The following is a 19460-nucleotide window of genomic DNA, read 5'->3' as shown; positions in this document are numbered from 1 at the left end:
CCGTGACAGATGTTTGTTCAACCTGTGCTTAAAAACCGCCATGGATGGGGATTCCACAACCTCCCTTGGAAGCCTATTCCAGCATTTAACTACCATTATAGTTAGAAAGCTTTTCCTAGATATAACCTAAATCTCCCTTCTGCCAATTAAGCCCATTACTTCTTGTGCTAGTTTCAGTGGATGTGGAGAACAGTTGACCACTGTCCTCTTTATAACAGCCCTTAACATATCTGAAAACTGTTATCAGGTCCCCCCTCAGCCTTCGTTTCTCAAGACTAAACATACCCTCTATTTTTAACCTTTCTTCATAGGTCTTGTTTTCTAATTTTATAATTTTTGTGGCTATTCTCTGGACTTCCTGCAATTTATCTTTCCTAAAGTGTTGTGCCCAGAGTTAGACACAGTACTCCAGCTGAGGCCTCACCAGTGGCAAGGAGAGTGGGACAGTTACCTCCTGTGTCTTGCAAAAGACACTCTTGATAATAAATCACAGGTTATTAGCCTTTTTCACTTCATTGTTCACTAATATTCAATTTGTGATCCACTATAACCCCCTGATCCTTTTCAGCAGTGCTACCACCTAGCCAGTTTTCCCCATTTTAAAGCTGTGCCTTTGATTTTTCCTTCCTAAGTGTAGTAATTTGCACCTGGTTTTATTGAATATCATCTTGTTCGTTTCAGACCAATTCTCCCATTTCTCAAGATCATTTTTAATTTTAATCCTGTCCTTCAAAGTCCTTACAACCCCCTGCCCATCTGGTGTCATCCCCAAATTTTATAAGCACTACTCTCCACTCCAGTATAATAGATTCATAGATTCCAGGGCCAGAAGGGACCATTGTGATAATCTGTTCTGACCTCCTGCATGACACAGGCCAGATAACTGCCCCCACAATAATGCCTAGAGCAGATCTTTTTAGAAAAACATTCAGTCTTGCTTTAAAAATTTTCAGTGATGGAGAATCCACCATGACCCTTGATAAGTTGTTCCAATGGTTAATTAATCTCACTGTTAAAATTTTAAGCTTTATTTCTGGTCTGAATTTGTCTAACTTCAACTTCCAGCCACTGGAGTGTATACCTTTGTCTGCAAGACTGAAGAGCCCACTATTAAATATTTGTTCCCCAGATAGGTATTTATAGACTGTAGTCAAGTCACCCGTTAACCTTCTCTTTGTTAACCTAAACACATTGACCTCTTTGAGTCTATCACTATAAGGCATGTTTTCTAATCCTTTAATAATTCTCGTGGCTCTTGTCTGAATCGTCTCCAGTTTATCAACATCCTTCCGTACATGTGGGCACCAGAACTGGACACAGTATTCTAGCAGTGATCGCACTAATGCCAAATACAGAAGTAAAATAACCTTTCTACTCCTGCTCAAGATTCCCCTGTTTATGCATTCATGTATTGCATTAGTCCTTTTGGCCACAGCATCACATTGGGAGCTCATGTTTAGCCGATTATCCACTAAATCTTTTACACAGTCACTGCTTCCCAGGATAGAGTCCCCCGTCCTGTAAGTATGGCCTACATTATTTGTTCCTAGATGTATACATCTACATTTAGCCATATTAAAATACATATTGTTTGCTTGCACCCAGCTTACAGAGCGATCTGGATTGCTTGGTATCAGTGACCAGACTTCTTCATTATTTACCACTCTCCCAATATTTGGGTCATCTGCAAACTTTATCAGTGATGATTTTATGTTTTCTTCCAGGTCATTGAGAAAAATATAACCTATTACATATAATGTTGCTACGTGCATTTGCCATGATATTATTTGTCAGCAAATTGAGTTTTTAAATCATACCTCACAAAACATACCTTGTACAAACATTATTACAATAGTCTGTAGGGTGGGTACATAGGGTTATATTCTGTCACAATATGGAAACAGTAAGTCCACACAGCTAGTGTGGAACAGAGTTTGTGTATTTGAATTAATGGACCCACACTCTGGCAATTCATCAGAATGAGACCAAATGGCAGTTCACCAGAATGAGAATCTTTTGTTCATTTATAATACATAGGTACAATAGTGACATGAAATAAGTGCACCATAAGTGATAAGATTTCTTTGTAAATTATAGTTTATCCCTTTTCTCTAGGTGTCTTTTTTTTTTCTTCTATTCTTACAAACTATCCTTCCCCCTGCCCCAGCCTGTTGTCATATCTCATTATTTTATCTGTCAAATTAAAATTGTGAGTACTCTAGGTCAAGGGCTTGTCTTCTTTCTTGTGCACATAGTTCTTTGCACATCAATAGCACTGTATCAACAATACACTATATACAACATATGAATATCCACTGCACTTCTTGGTTTACTTTTTAGGTTCAAGAGCAAGTGATGGTGTCAGACCATCTTTCTGAGCTTACACCTAAGCTCCCCGGGGTATACACTGGACAATGTAAGTACTGTGTTTTGCCATTTTTTCTTGTAATATACAAACTAACATGTTACATACCACATTCTTTCACCCATAACATCTGCAAACATTATCATGTGAGATTTTTCTCCAGCACCGTTGTGTACAGACTTCTGATGAATGTTAGATTGAAGTAAAGAAGAGTAATTAAGTGTGAATAGGTTGAAACTTTGTTTATTATGGAATTTAGCACACCATAACACTTGAAATTTAACCCAATTTTCTGTAATACTCAGAAAAATGGCACAAGGTAATTGACCAGTCCCTGAATGAAGGCTGATTTGAATTAGCTCTGTCCCTGTCAGTTTCTGTGTAAACTGGTGGGATGTCTCAGGCGTGCTTTAGTGGTATAGGAATACCAATCTAGTGTCCCAGCAAAGCATACCCAGCATGGATGCAGTTTATATACCCCCTCACCTGCACAAGAACGAAATAAGCTATACTTCTCAAAGTACTGTTTTGCCATCATAACTGCATCTGCACTGGGCTTTCAGCTGTGTCATTCAGGGTTCACACCTCATCACACCCTTGACTGACACAGCTATGATGGCAGAACTCTGTAATATAGACCTAGCCTCAGTAGAAATAAAACAGCAGTAATCGGTAGGAGCAAATCTTTAATGGAAAAATGTTATAATAAGCAACATAAACAACAAAATACCTCCACAGCTAGGGTTCAATCAGTACCTGGATAAAGATCCCTGCCTTCTCACAGGCATTCTCCCTTCTCTGCCACCCCAGTAGCCCTTCTGTAACTCTCTCCATGAGCAGTTGTACAAAGAAAGAGGAAAATGAAACTGGAGTTAACATCTCCAGGGACTGCCCTTGCCCCATCAGAGTCTACTTCAGGAGACAAGACTCTTGAGCTAGGCAGTTGAAACTACTATCCCTTAGCATCCATGTAAGCTCTGCAGAGATCGCCACACTTAGGGTAATTACTAATAGGCACAGCATGAGTTCAGCATTGTGTAATTATTAATAGCAGGTTATATGTAGCTGGACTGTACACTTTGGCTGCCTTGCTGTTTGTTAAACAGGGTATCATGAGTATTAGTGCTTCTTCAGACTTGGTGAAAGGCAGCTATCTGTGGGTTTTATTGTTATTTATGAAATGAGAAATATTTTTACATTTACTGTGGTGGACTTATCCCACCTGATGCATTGGAATTTTACCTGCTGTATCTAGATATTATTGATAGTTGTTTAGTAAACCTATGAGCCTGTGAAATGTGAAAAGCCACCTGTCTGTATGTATGTAATACTGTTGCACGCTACTTGGCAGTCCTCCAGCAGCTATCTCACACTGCTTTATGGGCAACTGTTACCAACCTGTCTGTGTACCTCTGTGCCCTCCCCTCCTCTGGTGTCAAGTTGCCAGGATGCCCCCTTCTCCCATTTTAAAACAGACACAGGGCCAGATTTTGTCCATTTGCTGCTGGATTTGAGTATTCTAGCATTGCTGCAATATTACTCCAGAAACTCCACAATATGCCTCGCACAGCCTGTTGGAGCTGTGCTGAGACACTGGATCTCATCGCTATCTAAGGAGAAGCCTCAGTGCAGGAAGCTCTTGTGGTCAGTCACCGCAATAAAGACCTTTTTGTGGACATTGCTAACAGATGGCCACGACGGGCCACAACCAGAAGGATGACCAGTGCAGGATAAATAGCAAACAGCTCAGGATAACCTATATTCAAACCAGGATGACAGAAAATGGTCCAGGAGTAGATAGGTGTCCTGTCCACTTTTTGAGGATCTGGACAGGATTTTGCACTGTTACACAATCTCCCAAACCCAGGGAGGCTGTGGAACCTGCTACCGTAGCTTTTCCCCATCTGGAGGATGACCAGCAAGACTCTTCGGAGGAGGAACTTGAGAAGGCCATTGAAGAGCTTAGGTTCTCTAGGTTCCCTGAGAGTTAGGTTCTCTTTGGGACAACAGGACCTGATGCCAGCCTGGAAGAAGGCAAACCTGATTGCTGCCATATAACGACTAAGCCCAATTCCCAGCCAGCAATCTTGGCCAGAACTGAAGAGGGAGATCCTGTGGAGAAAACCTCACTATGTAAGTGTCTAGCTTTATAATTTATTATTATTGTTGTTATTGTGCTTCCTGCAGTGCTAGCTTCCATTCCAGGTGCCCCAGGGCTGAAGTCACTGTAGGTGGGTCTTCAGCCCCCTCCTGCATCCATCCCTTCTTCGGCCCATGCTGTCCACTCCTTTCCTCCCTTGTACGCATTTCCAAAATGGCGGCTGTTACAACTGGGCAATCGGCCTCTGTCACAGTTCCAGTGTAACTGGACCTGTATTCCCCCTCCATGGTTCACTGAGGGCACCTACTCCAAGGTTTCTGGCCCCCAGCCATCACCTCTCTTTGACAGAGAGCTACATCTCACTCTTTCCTGATCAGGGCTTTTTCAGGCTGCACAGTTCCCTGCCTACACTGTGATACACCAGCAACCCAGACTGTCTAAACAGGCCAGCATCTGTGCTTTGCTTTCTCTCCAAAGGCTGTAAACAGTGTAATTACCCTCAGTTACCAAATACCACACAGCTCTTTCTATGCAAGCATATTTATTCTTAAGGTCAAAGCATTAAACAGAAAACATATCAAAACAATAAAAGCACACACACCCATGCTTAAAAGCTTACTGGAGGTCACTCCAACTCCAGCCTCAGGTTCTGCTAGCTGTAAGTCCTTGAAAACCCACAACTAGGTTTTCCCAGTGGTTACAAGTTCATAACTGTCTCAGATTCAGAACCAGAACAAGTGTGGCAGTTCATCTGTTTTTTTATACAGCTCAGGCCTTTGATCTCCACTCTCTGGCAACAGGTAAATCAGCAGACAAAAACCCTCTCCTCAGGGTGTAGCTTCAAAAGGCAGGTTTTTTTGCATAACCAGAGGTGGGGAATTTGCCTTAACCTCCCCCTACCTATTCCCCAGGAAATCCATTTAACGTATATTGTCCCAAAAGGCCATTCTTATCTGGCAAATTTTCAATATAGTTCTTTGAACTTGCAGGCCTCTCATCCCATCCCCTCTCTAAAGAGGTGACATACAATCCCGGCCCATAATAATACTTAATCTTTGCATTTAACAGAATGGACCCCAAAGATACTTAAACTTAATTCAATAAGGTTTTTTAAGGATATTGTAAGAAATTGACGTCTGTCACAACCTCTGTCTCATACTAAAGTACTGATTATCAACCATTTTTAGTCCCACAGCACAGAGGGTGCAATTGCTTGATATTCATCTAGATATTGTGGGGGATATCTGCACAGTCATTCCCCCCAGAATAGCTCGCAACTCTCTTCCATTTCTGCAGCATTTCTTGGGGAACCGTCTTGGGGAATAACTTCACAGCATAGCTCATTGGTCTGCTCTTTGCCTTTTTGAGTAAGGCCATTCTCTGTCTTCTAGTCACCCACCTCAGTGCAGTGGAGAGTCAGGATACCTAAAGGGAATGTAGAGGGAATTACTATTCAGCTCACCGCTGGGCACCCTCTGGTAAGGCCTCCAAAACCATATAAACTCCTCTACGGCACACCAAACCTGCAAGGAACATAATTCCCAGCTCCCAGCTTCCAAGGCACAACAGCAAAGCCAAATAGTATATACTGCACAAACAAAAATCCCAGTGCAGCCAGCCCTCCTCATGTACAAACCACTCTCCATATCTGAGGTTCCCCAACCTGGGTAGACTCTCAGTGAGATAAAATCAGAAATACATATAAAAATGCTATTGTAATCTGTCTGGAATAGGAACAATAACTGCTTTTGTTTTTTTTCTTACTCCCACAGCCATGGCACCTGCAGCGGCCAGACCTTCAAGGACGGGATCTTTATCTACAGCTGAGCTGCTGGCTAACCTGCCGGGGAGAAAATGGAAGACTCAGGACAAAAATGTTGTGGACCTCATCAAAGTCCTAAAGTAAAACCAGAATAGCGGAGAGATGGAGACGTTATTTGAAAATGGAGAGGGGAAAAAGAGAGGGAGCTCTACAGGGAGATCATAGGATCCAGAGAGAGTGTGGTCAAGGGCAGCATGACAGTTTCGAGGGAGAGCGGTGCTGTGGCCAAAGACAGTATTGACAAAGAATGGGAGATGCAGAGCCAACTTCTGGAGGCAATGTAAAGCCTGAATGCTCTGCTGCAACACATGTTGATGTAGGGCAGCAGGTGCTGCAAGTGTCATACAGCAGGACTCAGCCTTGTTCTGCAGCCCCTAGATAATAAGAGATACTGGGAACAGCAGCAACTCCTCCCAACTGTAGCCCCTCCCCCTGGGCAGTCCTCCCAGTGTCCGTTCCTTTCCCACAGGCAGATCTGGGCACTGAGAACAGTTGCACATGGAAGCAAGGTTGTTTTGAGCCTTCCAGCTCCCCTGGTAACTTTGTGCCTTGCCACTCAATTCCAGAAGGCCCTCAAACAAGACGAAACAGAGGCAAGGTGTATACTTCCCTGTGACTTTAAGCCACCCTCCCCCTTGTTTTGTTTTATACTGCACTTTCTGTTTTTACTTCACTATTGTTTTAATTAAAGGTTTCTTTTAAGTTGTTAGTTAATAGATTGTTGTTTAATGTATTAATAATAAAAATTGTTGTTTCATTATTGCTTCTGCTTCAGTTAAAGTTTTATTTAGTTCGTTACATAGCTGATTGTGGTTACATAATAAAAACTGTTAAAATTCATACATAGTGAATCATCCTATTTAACATAGAAAATCCTTAAACCTGAAATAATTCACAGCACATTTTTTGGCCCTGAGGCTCAAAATAACAGCAGTAGGCGTCTCTGATAATAATGCCTCAGCTATTTCTGTAGGATGCCTTGGTGGCTGCTCACACTGCTGAGTGAGTCTCTGCATCTCCGCCTCTGCATCTCCCCACCCATTGTTAAGGCTTTCTCCCTTACTCTCACAAATATTGTTCAAAATCCAACATGCCGCGATAATTGTTGGAACTTTTTTTCTGCTGCTTCCAACCTATTCCAGAAGCAGCAGCACCTCCTTTTCAAATGGCCAGATGTGTAGTCCACTGCCATTCTGCAACTAGTAGGGCAATAGTTGAACTGTTCCTTCTGTTGAGGCATCCTGTGAACAGCTTCATTAACCAGGGAAGCAGAGGATAAGCCAGGTCTCCCAGGATAACTGGAGCAACCTTCCCACCATCAATGTCCATAGTGATCCTGGAGGCAAACTGTCCATTATTCATTAAGGTAAAAAGAGCTGAGTTCCAAAAGATCCTAGTATGTATGTGGAGGAAGAGAGGGGTGCCAAATAATAGGCACTTGAGTCCATCAGTGGCCCCTATACTGTTTGGGAACCCCAAGTGTGCAAAGCTATTAACGACCCCCTGAGCATTACCAAGCTCTGTAACCCAGTGTACCTTTTCCATAGCAATACATACATAGATGACAGTGGCCCCAGCAGTCAATCTCCCCATGCCAAACTGGTTGGCTAATAGCATTTGGGGATGGCCAGCTTCCAGATGGCAATGGTGACCCATATCCCCACAGACATGGGGCACCATGTGTTGGTAGGCTGTCACTGCAGCTCTGGGATTAGTTCAGTACAGATCTCAAAAAAGGTTGCCTTCCCCCTCCTGAAATTCTCTTGATTTTAAAATTGTCAGTGGTGGAGAATCCACCACAAAAGTTGGTAAATTGTTCCAACGGTTAGTTACTCTCACTGTTAAAAATGGATGCCTTGTTTCCAGTCTGAATTGGTCCAGCTTTAACTTCCAGCCACTAAATCATGTTAAACCTTTCTCTGATAGATTGAAGAGCCTATTATTAAATATTTGTTCCATATGTAGGTTCTTATGGACTTTAATCAAGTCACCTTCTCTTTGTTAAGCTAAATAGATTGAGTTTGAGTCTATCACTATAAGGCGTTTTTTCTAACCCTTTGGTCATTCTCATGGCTCTTTTTGGAACCCTGTACAATTTATCAACATCCTTCTTGAATAGAGGGTGCCAGAACTGGACACAGTATTCCAGCAGTGATAGCACCAGTGCCAAATATAGGGATAAAATAACTTCTCTGTTCCTACTTGAGATTCTCCTGTTCGTGCATCCCAGGATCTCATTAGTTCTTTTGGCCACAGCGTCCCAATGGAAGCTCATGTTCAACTGATTATCCAGTCCCCACCCCAAATCTTTTTCAGATTTTTAATCAACATGTTGTGTGATACCAAGTAAAATGCCTTACAGAAGTCTAAGTATATTACATCAACACTCTTACTTTTATCCACCAAACTTGTAGTCTCATAAAAAAAATCAAGTTAGTTTAATAGGATCTATTTTCCATAATTCCATGTGGGGTGGGGACAGTTGGTGGCAGGGAAAGGGAAGGGGCAGGGAAGCAGCTACTTGCTGGGACCAAGGAGGGGGAGAGCAGGTGGCAGCTAGGAACGGGGAAAGGAGCAAGAGAGCAGGTGACAGCTAGGAACAAGGAAAGGAGGATCAGGTGGCTCCTGGAAGTGGGATGGAGGTAAGTGTAGCCAGCTGCTCCAAAATTGTGTGAGGGCATGAGTTCTTCACATCATCACCAGAGCTCCTGCAGCAGGGGTCAAAATCATGGGACTCTGCATAAAACCATAAAAGGTGGCAGTAGTGGGGGTGACATCGTAAGAGCGTTCTGTCAGGAAGATGCTCTTAGCAGCAGTTTGAATGGACTTGATGGGCTGAGTTTGCAGGCATAGAGTTTACATTTGCATGCCCGCTCCTAAACATTTTGAAACTCCTGCATCGTTGTGGATAACAAGCTACCCTGGATTCCTTAGATCCCCTGCTATCTCCAGTTACTGTTAGCAAGTCTTAGCCCTTGAACTTGCATTCTGTTATTTTTAACTTTTCTGGATGCACCTGGAAAAAAATGAAAGGAGGTGCTTCTTCTTGTTGCATGCTAATTATGGAGGTTTGGATTAATAAACTGATCTGCTAGCACAGAGGTGGGCAAACTACAGCCCACAGGCCCGTTCTCCCCGGCCCTTGACCTCCCGGCTGGGGAGGCTAGCCCCTGGCCTCTCCCCTGCTGTCCCCCCTTCCCTGTAGTTATGCTGCCACGGGGGCAGCACAGCTTGCGCCCGCCCACCTCACAGGCTTTCTAATAAGCCTGTCCTGCCACTCGGAGTGGCATGGTAAGGGGAGCGGGGGGTTGGATAAGGGGCAGGAAGTCCCAGGGGGCAGTCAGGGGACAGGGGACGGTTGGATGGGGCGGAGGTTCAGGGGTGGGGTAGTCAGGAGACAGGGAGCGGGGGTGTTGGATTGGGTCCCGGGGGGGATAGGGGATGGGGAGCAGATGGGGTTGGATGGGGAGGGTTTCCGGGGGGGGGCAGTTAGGGGCAGGGGGTCCCGGGAGGGGGTGGGCAGGGGAAAAGGAGCAGGGGAGGTTGGATGGGTTGGGAATTCTGAGGGGGACAGTCAGGGGGCGGGAAGTGGGAGGGGGCAGATAGGGGGTGGGGGCCAGGCTGTTTGGGGAGGCACAGCTTCCCTACCCAGCCCTCCATACCGTTTTGCAACCCCAATGTGGCCCTTGGGCCAAAAAGTTTGCCCACCTCTGTGCTAATATGTGCTTTAGGATCATTTCTTTGGTGCCTCCTGCTACTGACTGATAAATATGTATGTGTTCATTCTTATTTTTAGGTCTGCAGCTAAATTTCACCTTATCCTGGGGAGACTCACATTATCTTGGACTGACTGGACTTGAAGTAGTAGGAAAGGATGGTCAGGCTTTACCAATTACTATGGCTCAGATTTCTGCTTCACCACAGGATTTAAATGACCTTGCAGAGTACATGGAAGATTCCAGAACATTAGACAAGTAAGTAGGAAAACAACTGAAAACGCTAAGTATCTCCTGAAGTGTTTCGTCCTGTGTGGGCTGTTTCCATGATAGTCTTCTCAATATTCTCATTAGTCTGAGATTTTAGAGGTAATGAATGAGAACTTCTTATAAATACATATAATTTACATTTATAAAATGTATAATTGTTTAACCCTTACTATATCATGATGATAATAATAACAAAACAATAATAATAATTAATAATAATGTAAACTTGCAGCTGTGCCATCATTAGCTATGACCTGTGTCAGATTCCAGAATCCTGTGCCAGCACGTCCCTGTGACCCGCCGCGTCCCACAGCTCCCATTGGCTGCGAACGGTGAACCACACCCACTGGGAGCTGCAGGGGGCCATGCCTGCAGATGGTCAACATCAGCAAAATGTCTCGCTGCCCACAATCACATTATCCTGATGGGCTGCATGCAGCCCGCAGGTTGCCCACCACTGGACTATACAGTACAATTTTGCAGACCTGATCTCAGCCCAAGTATTAATCATTTTTGGAAAGTTTGAGCAAATATAGGTTCTTGTTCCCTTTTTAAAAAAAAAAAAAAAGCTGTGCACTAAAATAGAGAGGTAAACATTGGAACTATGTCAAGCAAATAGTCTTCATTATGGAGAAACACCTTTCAGTTTTCCAGTGAAAATGGGTTATGAGCTGAGTTATGTCCATATGAAAACTGCATGTCACACATGCTCAAGTAGTTTTCCTGGTAGCTCCACCTCATTCAATGTGCATGGCTCATGCATTTGAAATATGTTATGTGCCTAGAATGTAAAGTTTTCTGTAAAATTAATTGGATTCTTTGGGCAGGATCACATTTTCACCATATGTACAAACAGCACCTACCATAATGGGGCTCTTATCCCTGATTGGCCATCTAGGTGTAACTGCATTACAAATAATAATAGCTTGTGTGCACAGTGCATACAACATTTAATGGTGCAAGGAGCATGTTCAGTGAGACAAGAGAACACTGGAGTTCTTGCCTCAGAGAATAAAATATGTAGTGACTTAGGCAAGACCTTGTTTCCTTAAGTGAATATTTTGCACAGGACAGATGTACCATTTTTCATGTTTTAAAAATAACAAACCTAAGGAATTCTCTTAAAATAACTTGTGAAAGAAAATGTTACAGTTGCATAATTAAGCACTCAGAAGTCAGGCAGGAAGCACTCTTTTGGCACAAACGTAAAAAAATTATTACAAATAGTAACATCACTATGAACAATTAATTTTGACTTCTTTAAAATATTTGTAATAAGTACTTAGTGTAATGTTATTTTACTTCAGACTTAAGTTATTTAGAAATAAATCTATCACACCTTTTCCTTCAGTGGGTATGATTCTACACATACACTGCAGAGGTTCTCGGAAATCATACTGTGCAGTGATTTAATTAAAGCTTGTATCATGCTGCATAAACACATGGGCAGAGTTAAGACTACATGGGCAACATTAACTTTGTCATTTCCTGGTTTTTGAGTGGTTCACTTTTGCAATCATAAAGTTTTAATCATTAAAAGTTATTGCATTGAAACCTCATTCTTCTTTTTAGATTATACGTCTGCTCTAAACTGAGGTAATTACAATTGCTGTCCTTTTAATGCCTAAAAAAGGAAGACTGATATCATCTAGCTTAAGGACCTAGCTTACTAACCAGGATGAAAATATATTCACCAAATGCAAAACTGAGAACCACATTCATTTACTGCATTGTTTCCCAAACTTGGGACACTGCTTGTTCAGGGAAAGCCCCTGGCGGGCCGGGCCAGTTTGTTTACCTGCCGCGTCCGCAGGTTTGGCTGACCACGGCTCCCACTGGCCACGGTTCGCCGCTCCAGGCCAATGGGGGCTGCGGGAAGCGGCAGCCGGTACGTCCCTCGGCCCGCATATAACTGCAGCATATGTAGGTGTAGCCAGCTAGCCTTGATCCAGCTAGCTCACTAAAAATAGCATTGAAGCCATGGCAGCCCAGGTGGCAACTACAGGCTAGCCTCCACTCATGCTGCCACATATTCACTGCAATTTTTAGCAAGCTAAAACCTAGCATGGGTAAGCCTATACTTATGGCAATCATACCTCATGATTGCTCAGTCTTTTTCCTCTTTTCCTTCTTTCTCCTTTTACGCTCGTTTATCAGGTTACATAGTGTTCTCTATCTTTTTCCATATATATTCTCTTTCTCCCTGCCCCCCTTTCACATATATGAAATATAAACATATAAAACACTAGTTAAAATATTAAATTATGAAGTCAAACAATCAAAAGTTAGGAAATGCCAGAATTAAGGTTACCTAACTCAACATTAATTTGTCTTCTTGTAAGTATGATACTGGGTAAAATTTTCAAAAGTACCTAAGTGATTTAGACACTTTAGAAAATTTTACTCACTGTTTTTAATTACATGATGATATAGTGTAGAGTGCTTTTTTAACTTTCAGACAAAGGCATAATAAAATCTAATGTCTGGAGGCTGGCTACTCAAATTCAGAATAGAAATAAGGCACAGGTTTTCCTGCGATCAGTTTTGGGCCTCTTCTGTATACTGTTTTCTCTTGCTATTTTCCGTTGCTTAACAATTGCCAGTCTATCACTAAAGGATTTTTCTGTTTGTAGGTTAATAGATGGGACTAACATCACTGTTGAAGATAATCATATGTGGCTTATTCCTTTCACTTATGGGGAAGATCACATGATCACAATCCATTTTGATAAAGCTGAAAATATTGCAGGGCTTCGCTTTTGGAACTATAATAAATCTCCAGAGGATACCTATAGAGGGGTGAGTGAAAGAAAGTGGCACTGCCAGCAGAAGTGTTTAACCACCCATTAGAAAATGTGTACTTTGATAAATGAATGTCGCTGCTTTAATGTAATAGCATAAATCCTTCTAAATTATCTGACTCTGAGTTTAATGGCAGATTTAATGGCAGGTTTGCTGTCTTCCTTCACAAACAACAAATACAAGAAAAAGAGGCAGAGATAGTTCTAAGAAATTCACAGGGCCTGATAATAACAAATGGGTAGGTGTAAATACTAGGTGGGGAGAGGACTCAGCATGGACGCCTTCCATATGGCATTAGCTCCTAAAGTATTGAGGTTCTAGAATGTGGGCCACTCTTTCATAGAAAATCTAATTAGGAGAGATACTGATAGCAGTTTGTGGGGCCCGGGCTTCCATGTGCTCTCTTAGCTGGAGGTAATTTTTGTTCTATTTTTGTTTATTTTATCACTGTATAAAATGCCAACAGGAATTTCTTTCTAAAAGATGCCTCAGTTGTTGTGGGACTTCATTACATTTAAAACCTCAAGCCTTAGGCATGTCAAACAGGTCTTACAACTCCCATCCACTCTATAGGAATGGATAGTGTGTATAATCTACAGTTTATGGCAGTGAACATAAGCCCTATGGAATCATTTTAGTTAATTCTAAGAACTGAGAACTGATAGAAAATTATTTGGATTTGCAGGGACCTCTAATGGGCATCTAGCCTATTCCCTACATATAATAGCAGAGAAGCTAGTCAGCCTCACATACCTCCACTGAGGGTGATTCCTTATCTAAGCGCAGTAACTTATCACATTCTCCACAGTAATCTTATCATGACATACATACGTATATACCCCAGAAGAGACCACCTCAAACAAGAAATCATCACATACTCCCACACACTGGAAGAAAACAATCCGGAAATCTACATGGCGATCATGCAGGAAACCCAAAACGATTATAAAAAGAAACTGATGACAGCCATCAAACACAAAAACAAACTACACCAGCTCCACAGTCTACAGAACACCACGCCTGGGAGGAACAATGACACCAGGACCCACCATATGGACACTGCACTACACCCCAACGTCATCAAGCTGTCAAGGGAACCCAGGCAGACCCATCACATCTGGCCACAGTACACTTAGTGAAGGAATATCAGGACTCATAGAAACCATCCTCAAAAAACTCACCACACAAAGGGCCAGGGAGATTGAAGTGACCAATCTGGCTAAATAAATTTGTTAGTCTCTAAGGTACCACAAGGACTCCTTGTTGTTTTTGCTGATATAGACTAACATGGCTACCACTCTGAAACCTGTCATCCATTTCATATTCACCCACAAATTCCTATTTAACAACAGACATCTGTGACATTACCCAGGGTACAAGCTGGACTGTTTGACAGCTGTGTCCCCTCAGTTCTCCTTCCTGGGGTGCCTTTTACACTGCTTCGCTATGAAAGCAACCACTCCTGGCCTGCCCACTCACAGCATATAAATTATCCCCAGCTATACTGCAAAAGTGCTTCAGACAGCCACCCTGCCACCCATGAATTACACTGTAGCGCAACACCAGCAAATTCTCAGTTCCAGACTTTCCCCCAGAAATGTGCTGCTTGTACTGCCCAATACCTTCCTGGATAATACAAGCTCACAGAAAGTTCATAATAAAAAATGATATGTACAAACCTTGTTATCCCAAATGAAGTTCCCAAATACTTCAACCTAAACACCCGAGTTGAGATAAAACAATAAAACACATTTATTAACTATAGAAAGATAGCTTTTAAATGATTACAAGTAATGAGACATAAAAGTCAGAATTGGTTACAAAGAAATAAAAGGTAAAATGCAAAATAATACCTTGCAAACTTAACAAGCAAAGTGAATTTGAAGCAAAATGTCTCTCTCACCACATGATTTTGCTGTCTTACTGGCTGAATGCCTTTCAGTCAGGATCCATCCCCCAGTTCAATGTTCATTTCCTTCTCCTTCAGATATTGTGGATGTTGTGATCTGAGAGAAAGGGATGACAGGTGATTTGTTCCTCATTTTTATATCTTTTCCTCCTCTTTGAGAATCATTTCCAGCTGGGGTTCAGGCAACCAAAAGTTTGTTGGACTGTAACTTTCAGCTGTTCTATTGCTAAGATATAAATGTCTTGCTCACACCCTTCTTCCTGCCAAAGAGTGGCCGCTTAATCAAGTGATAGTCCATATGATTACGCTGGCTGTGGTGCTGGCTAGCTTTTTGTCTCTGGGGAAGTGGTTTGAGGCTGTTTCACCAGAGTTGGAACATGCCATATACAATAGAACTTAACAACTTTACATACAATGTTGCCACACATATTTTACCAGGACAATAATGTTCATCAGATTATGAGTTTTCAAATGATACCTCACAAGGCATACTTTGTACAAAATTTGTCATAGTCTTGTAAAAGTGGTGAACATAAGGTTACAGACTGTCACAACACCTTGTCCAAACCATGAGAACATCCATGGGTACTAGGATGGCTCCCCAATATGTCAGCCTCTTCATGGGCTACCTCAAGGAAGAATTTATGGAGAAAGGTACCACAAAATCAATGATATACCTGAGATACATCAATGATATTTTCATCGTTTGGACAGATTACCTAAATTCTCTCCTAGATTTCCACCACAACTTCAGCAACCACCACCCATCCATGAAACTCTCTCTAGAACGTTGCCACACAGCATCAACTTCCTGGACACCATAATTAGCAACAGTAATGGAACCATACACATGACTATGTACAAGAAACCCATGGATCACCACACTTACCTCCACAGATTCAACAACCATCCTAGACACACCAAGAAATCTGTTTTCAACAGTCAGGAACTCAGATGCCATAGAATTTGCTCCAAAGTGAAAGGGGAGTGAGCTTAGTAAAATTGCCACTATTTCCCATTTTTTCCAACGGGACTGAAGCCACAGGCTACCCTCAGAAAAATGGCCCCCATTTCATTAAAAACTGTGCTGCCAAATTTCTCAGCCACCAAATGGCCAGTGTGTGACATCAGTGAACAAAATGTGTGAAATATGACCCAAATGTGGAACAACTGTTTTTTGTTACATGTCACATTCACCTTAGTTGGCAGATTAAAACTTGTCTAAGGATATTTTCTCACTGTGTGAATTAAATAAGCCTTTTTGTAATTTTTGGAAAATCACGACTTCTACTGTGCAGCCATCAGGGAGCCCTGTGAGGGTCACAGCAGAGTTTGAACCACAGACCATCACATTCCCAGCCCATCTTTCTAGCGCCTGAAGTGCAGGAATAACTGTTCTCTCAGTGGAGCAACCACTAGAGGGGAAAGTGACATGTACCTGTTTCCAGTGGGTTAAGTAACTATTTGTTAGTCAGCTGTAGAATACTGGGTTCTAGTCCTCGCTCTGGGGTGGGGTGGCCTACTGATGATTAACCGGATAACTTTTCACATTAGTTTGTCAGTGTAGTTGAGACTAAATTCTGTCAAATTATTGGACTGGATTCTATTCCCAACTGTGCTAGAAATTAACTTGTGCAGTTCTGCTACTTGATTGGTAAAATGGGATGCCTGATACTTGACTGCCTTCTCAAATAGGTGTTTGAGGTATGGCTCAGTAATAAGAGCTGTAAAATGCACACAAATATAAGCAGCAGTGAGTAGAATAGGTGAGATTTCAGCCTGGGCTCTCCTGGCACCCAGCTCCATGCTTCTTTCCTTAGGCTAAAGTAGATTTTTGGATTGGACTCTCTCTCTCTCTCTCCTCTCCAAATTGGGAGCCTGATTCAACTGAAATATAGTACATCTAAGAGTCCTGCTTGCCATCTGAATGTAAGGCTGTACCAACTCAAGATGGCTACCTTTTGGCTCTTTCATTTCCGGTGGGGCTGCTGCTACAGGCTGCTCCCAGAAAAGATGGCTGCCATCTATGCTTTGGCTAGGAAACTGCAGGGAGATAGTCTGTGACACAATCCTCGACTATGCTGGAGAGCAGTGGAAAGAGCTCCCCGAGAGAGAAGTTACATGCTGCAGTGCTGGGGCTCAGTGCTGCCAACCCTCACAATTTTGTTACAAGTTGTGTGATATTTGGTGTGTTTCTTAATGTCTCTGCCCCTGGAGTCATGTGAATACATCTGAATTTTAGCTATCATTTTTTAAAAGGACATTTCTAACATTCTTAGTTGTTGGGAAGAGCCAGGAAACATGACACCAAAGGCTAAAACTAGAAGGCAACTACCAAGAGCCCAGCTGTGTTATTTCCCTGCATTCTGCACTCTTTCCTCTCACTGCAAGCATCCCTGCTCCATCCATATTCCCATATACATGGCAAAAGTTGACGTGGAGTGCATCCCTATCTCCTCTTATATGCCTCCCAGAGCCCTGCAACACTTACTGTATTAAAAAGCAAGGAATTTCCGTAAACAAAAACTTTCTTCAAAAGGATGAAGGTGGGTAGGTGTGACATCCCTCAGGGTAAACCCAAACCCCAAACAAGTTTAATAACTGCAGATCTGACAAAAACTGGGATTATAAACAGTCACTCCTCAAACGTTCAACCTTGCATTCCAGAGCACAAAGCTGAACTCTCTTCCTCTTAATTCTGAGGTTAAACAGATGTCCTTTCTTATTACAGGTGAAAGCAGTTACTTAAGTAGCTACTAGTTCGTATTTTGCTGATGCTAGTAAAACCAAATTTACTAACTTTAAACAGCAATGTAACAACAATCTAGGGAAAAGTGATACCTTTATTAAAATAAAATCTTTTACTTTTAAAATTCAAATTTAAAATTTAAAAATTCAGCACTTCTACCGAGAGCCTCTGTACTTCACACAGGCTCAATAGTGATCATAGCAATGTCTCATACCTTACTTCCTTGCTTTTTAGGTTTGGTGTTGTGGGATGTCACTCTTAACCAGCCTCAGCCCCTTTTAAATGAAGGGTTTTTTTAATGGAATTTTACTAGGAATTAAAATTAGCATATTGGAAGCTAAGCTCTGAGTGTGAGCACTCTCATTATTCCTGGGAATTTTTGTCTCAATGACATTTTGATTTACATTTCTTGTGTCACTAGTGAGGTATATGTATTTTACGCCTTGTTTTTTGTAAGAATTCAGATTCCAACGAATTTGTCAAAAGGGAGATGAAATAAGTGCAATACAACAAAAGTATCTTTAATAATCAAGTTGTTTCAGTCAGTGAAATTAAAACATATTTTTTTTAGATCCATATGTTAAAATAAGGTATTCTTTCCCAAGGCTAAGGTTGTCCATGTCTCGCTGGATGGACATTGTATCTCCCCGACAGAGGGCTTTCTTATCCGAAAGGGACCAGGCAACTGTCACTTTGACTTTGCTCAAGAAATTCTCTTCATTGACTACTTGAAGCCCCAACAGATTATCAGACCATATGGCAGGTAAAGTAGAATGTTCTTACTATTCTAAATCTTACATATTCTCTTACCTACTCCTTGACGGTAGTCTGTTTGGATGGGCCTCCCTGGAGCAGATGCATTATGAAGTGCATGGATACAAATATCAAGTACTTTGGGCATACTTTTTTAAAATTACATGCACTTAAATGTGCCCTCAGTTGTGTGCCTAATTTTCATGTGTGCGTACAAAGACTGTATGTGCAAGTGGCCAACTAGATGCACAGTGGACAATTAGCATGGAGAAATAAATGTGTATACAAAATAGATGTGGAGTTCTGCACTCAGCTGTGAAAATAAGGCCCTCTTCTTCCTGTAGTTTCTCAGAGAATTCCTGTGCTGAAAGCAGATGGATAAATTCTCCAAATTCACTGGTTTGTTTTTGTTTTTTGGTGTGTTTTTTGGGGGTGAGGGGGTTGGTGGAGAGTGTCTGTTCTTTACTAAATATGTCAGGATTTTAACATTTTTCTTGTGTATTTTGGCAGAATTAATGCAAGGGGGATGGAACAAGCTAGTATGGACTATGAAGCACCATTGATGCCATGTGGTTGTATCCTTTCTTATCATTTTCTCACTTGTATTATTATGTTTAGTATCTTGTGATTATTTTTATTATTATTATTATGGGTATTGCAATTCTGTTCTTTTTGGTCTCCCTGAATCCCTGCTCTCTTGACCCCAGCATTTTCAGAGTTCCTCTAGCTGGCTTTGTTTTAATTTAAGTGAGGTACCTAAAGCATGAGAGAGGCATCATTAAAATACAAATAAATATAAATTGCATGTACAATAAAGCATGAATATGCAACCCCAGCTTCAAACTCTCCACTGGCTCTGTCTCTAATTCAGGATCAATTCTAAAAACTGCCTCTTGTTTTTATAATCCTCTATACAGAATAAAGCTGGATATGATTTAAATAGGAAGGACAAAAACTATTGACATGAATGTAG

At 41.8% G+C, this 19460-nt stretch overlaps 1 protein-coding gene across 8 annotated transcripts in view; it reads left to right on the top strand.

Moving 5' to 3' along the window:
* KATNIP (katanin interacting protein) overlaps positions 1 to 19460 on the top strand; it is a 180668-nt gene that overhangs the window by 130321 nt on the left and 30887 nt on the right. For all 8 annotated transcript variants that reach the window (XM_075132829.1, XM_048865750.2, XM_075132828.1 and 5 more), the window contains 5 exons: positions 2341 to 2416; positions 10085 to 10262; positions 12908 to 13073; positions 18340 to 18497; positions 18998 to 19062. In XM_075132829.1, the coding sequence (XP_074988930.1) occupies positions 2341 to 2416; positions 10085 to 10262; positions 12908 to 13073; positions 18340 to 18497; positions 18998 to 19062 (643 nt within the window). The remainder of the gene's footprint in view (positions 1 to 2340; positions 2417 to 10084; positions 10263 to 12907; positions 13074 to 18339; positions 18498 to 18997; positions 19063 to 19460) is intronic.

The sequence above is a fragment of the Caretta caretta genome, chromosome 10 (assembly GCF_965140235.1).
Source record: "Caretta caretta isolate rCarCar2 chromosome 10, rCarCar1.hap1, whole genome shotgun sequence".
NCBI lineage: Eukaryota > Metazoa > Chordata > Testudines > Cheloniidae > Caretta > Caretta caretta.
This window is presented reverse-complemented; position numbering and strand designations above follow the sequence as displayed.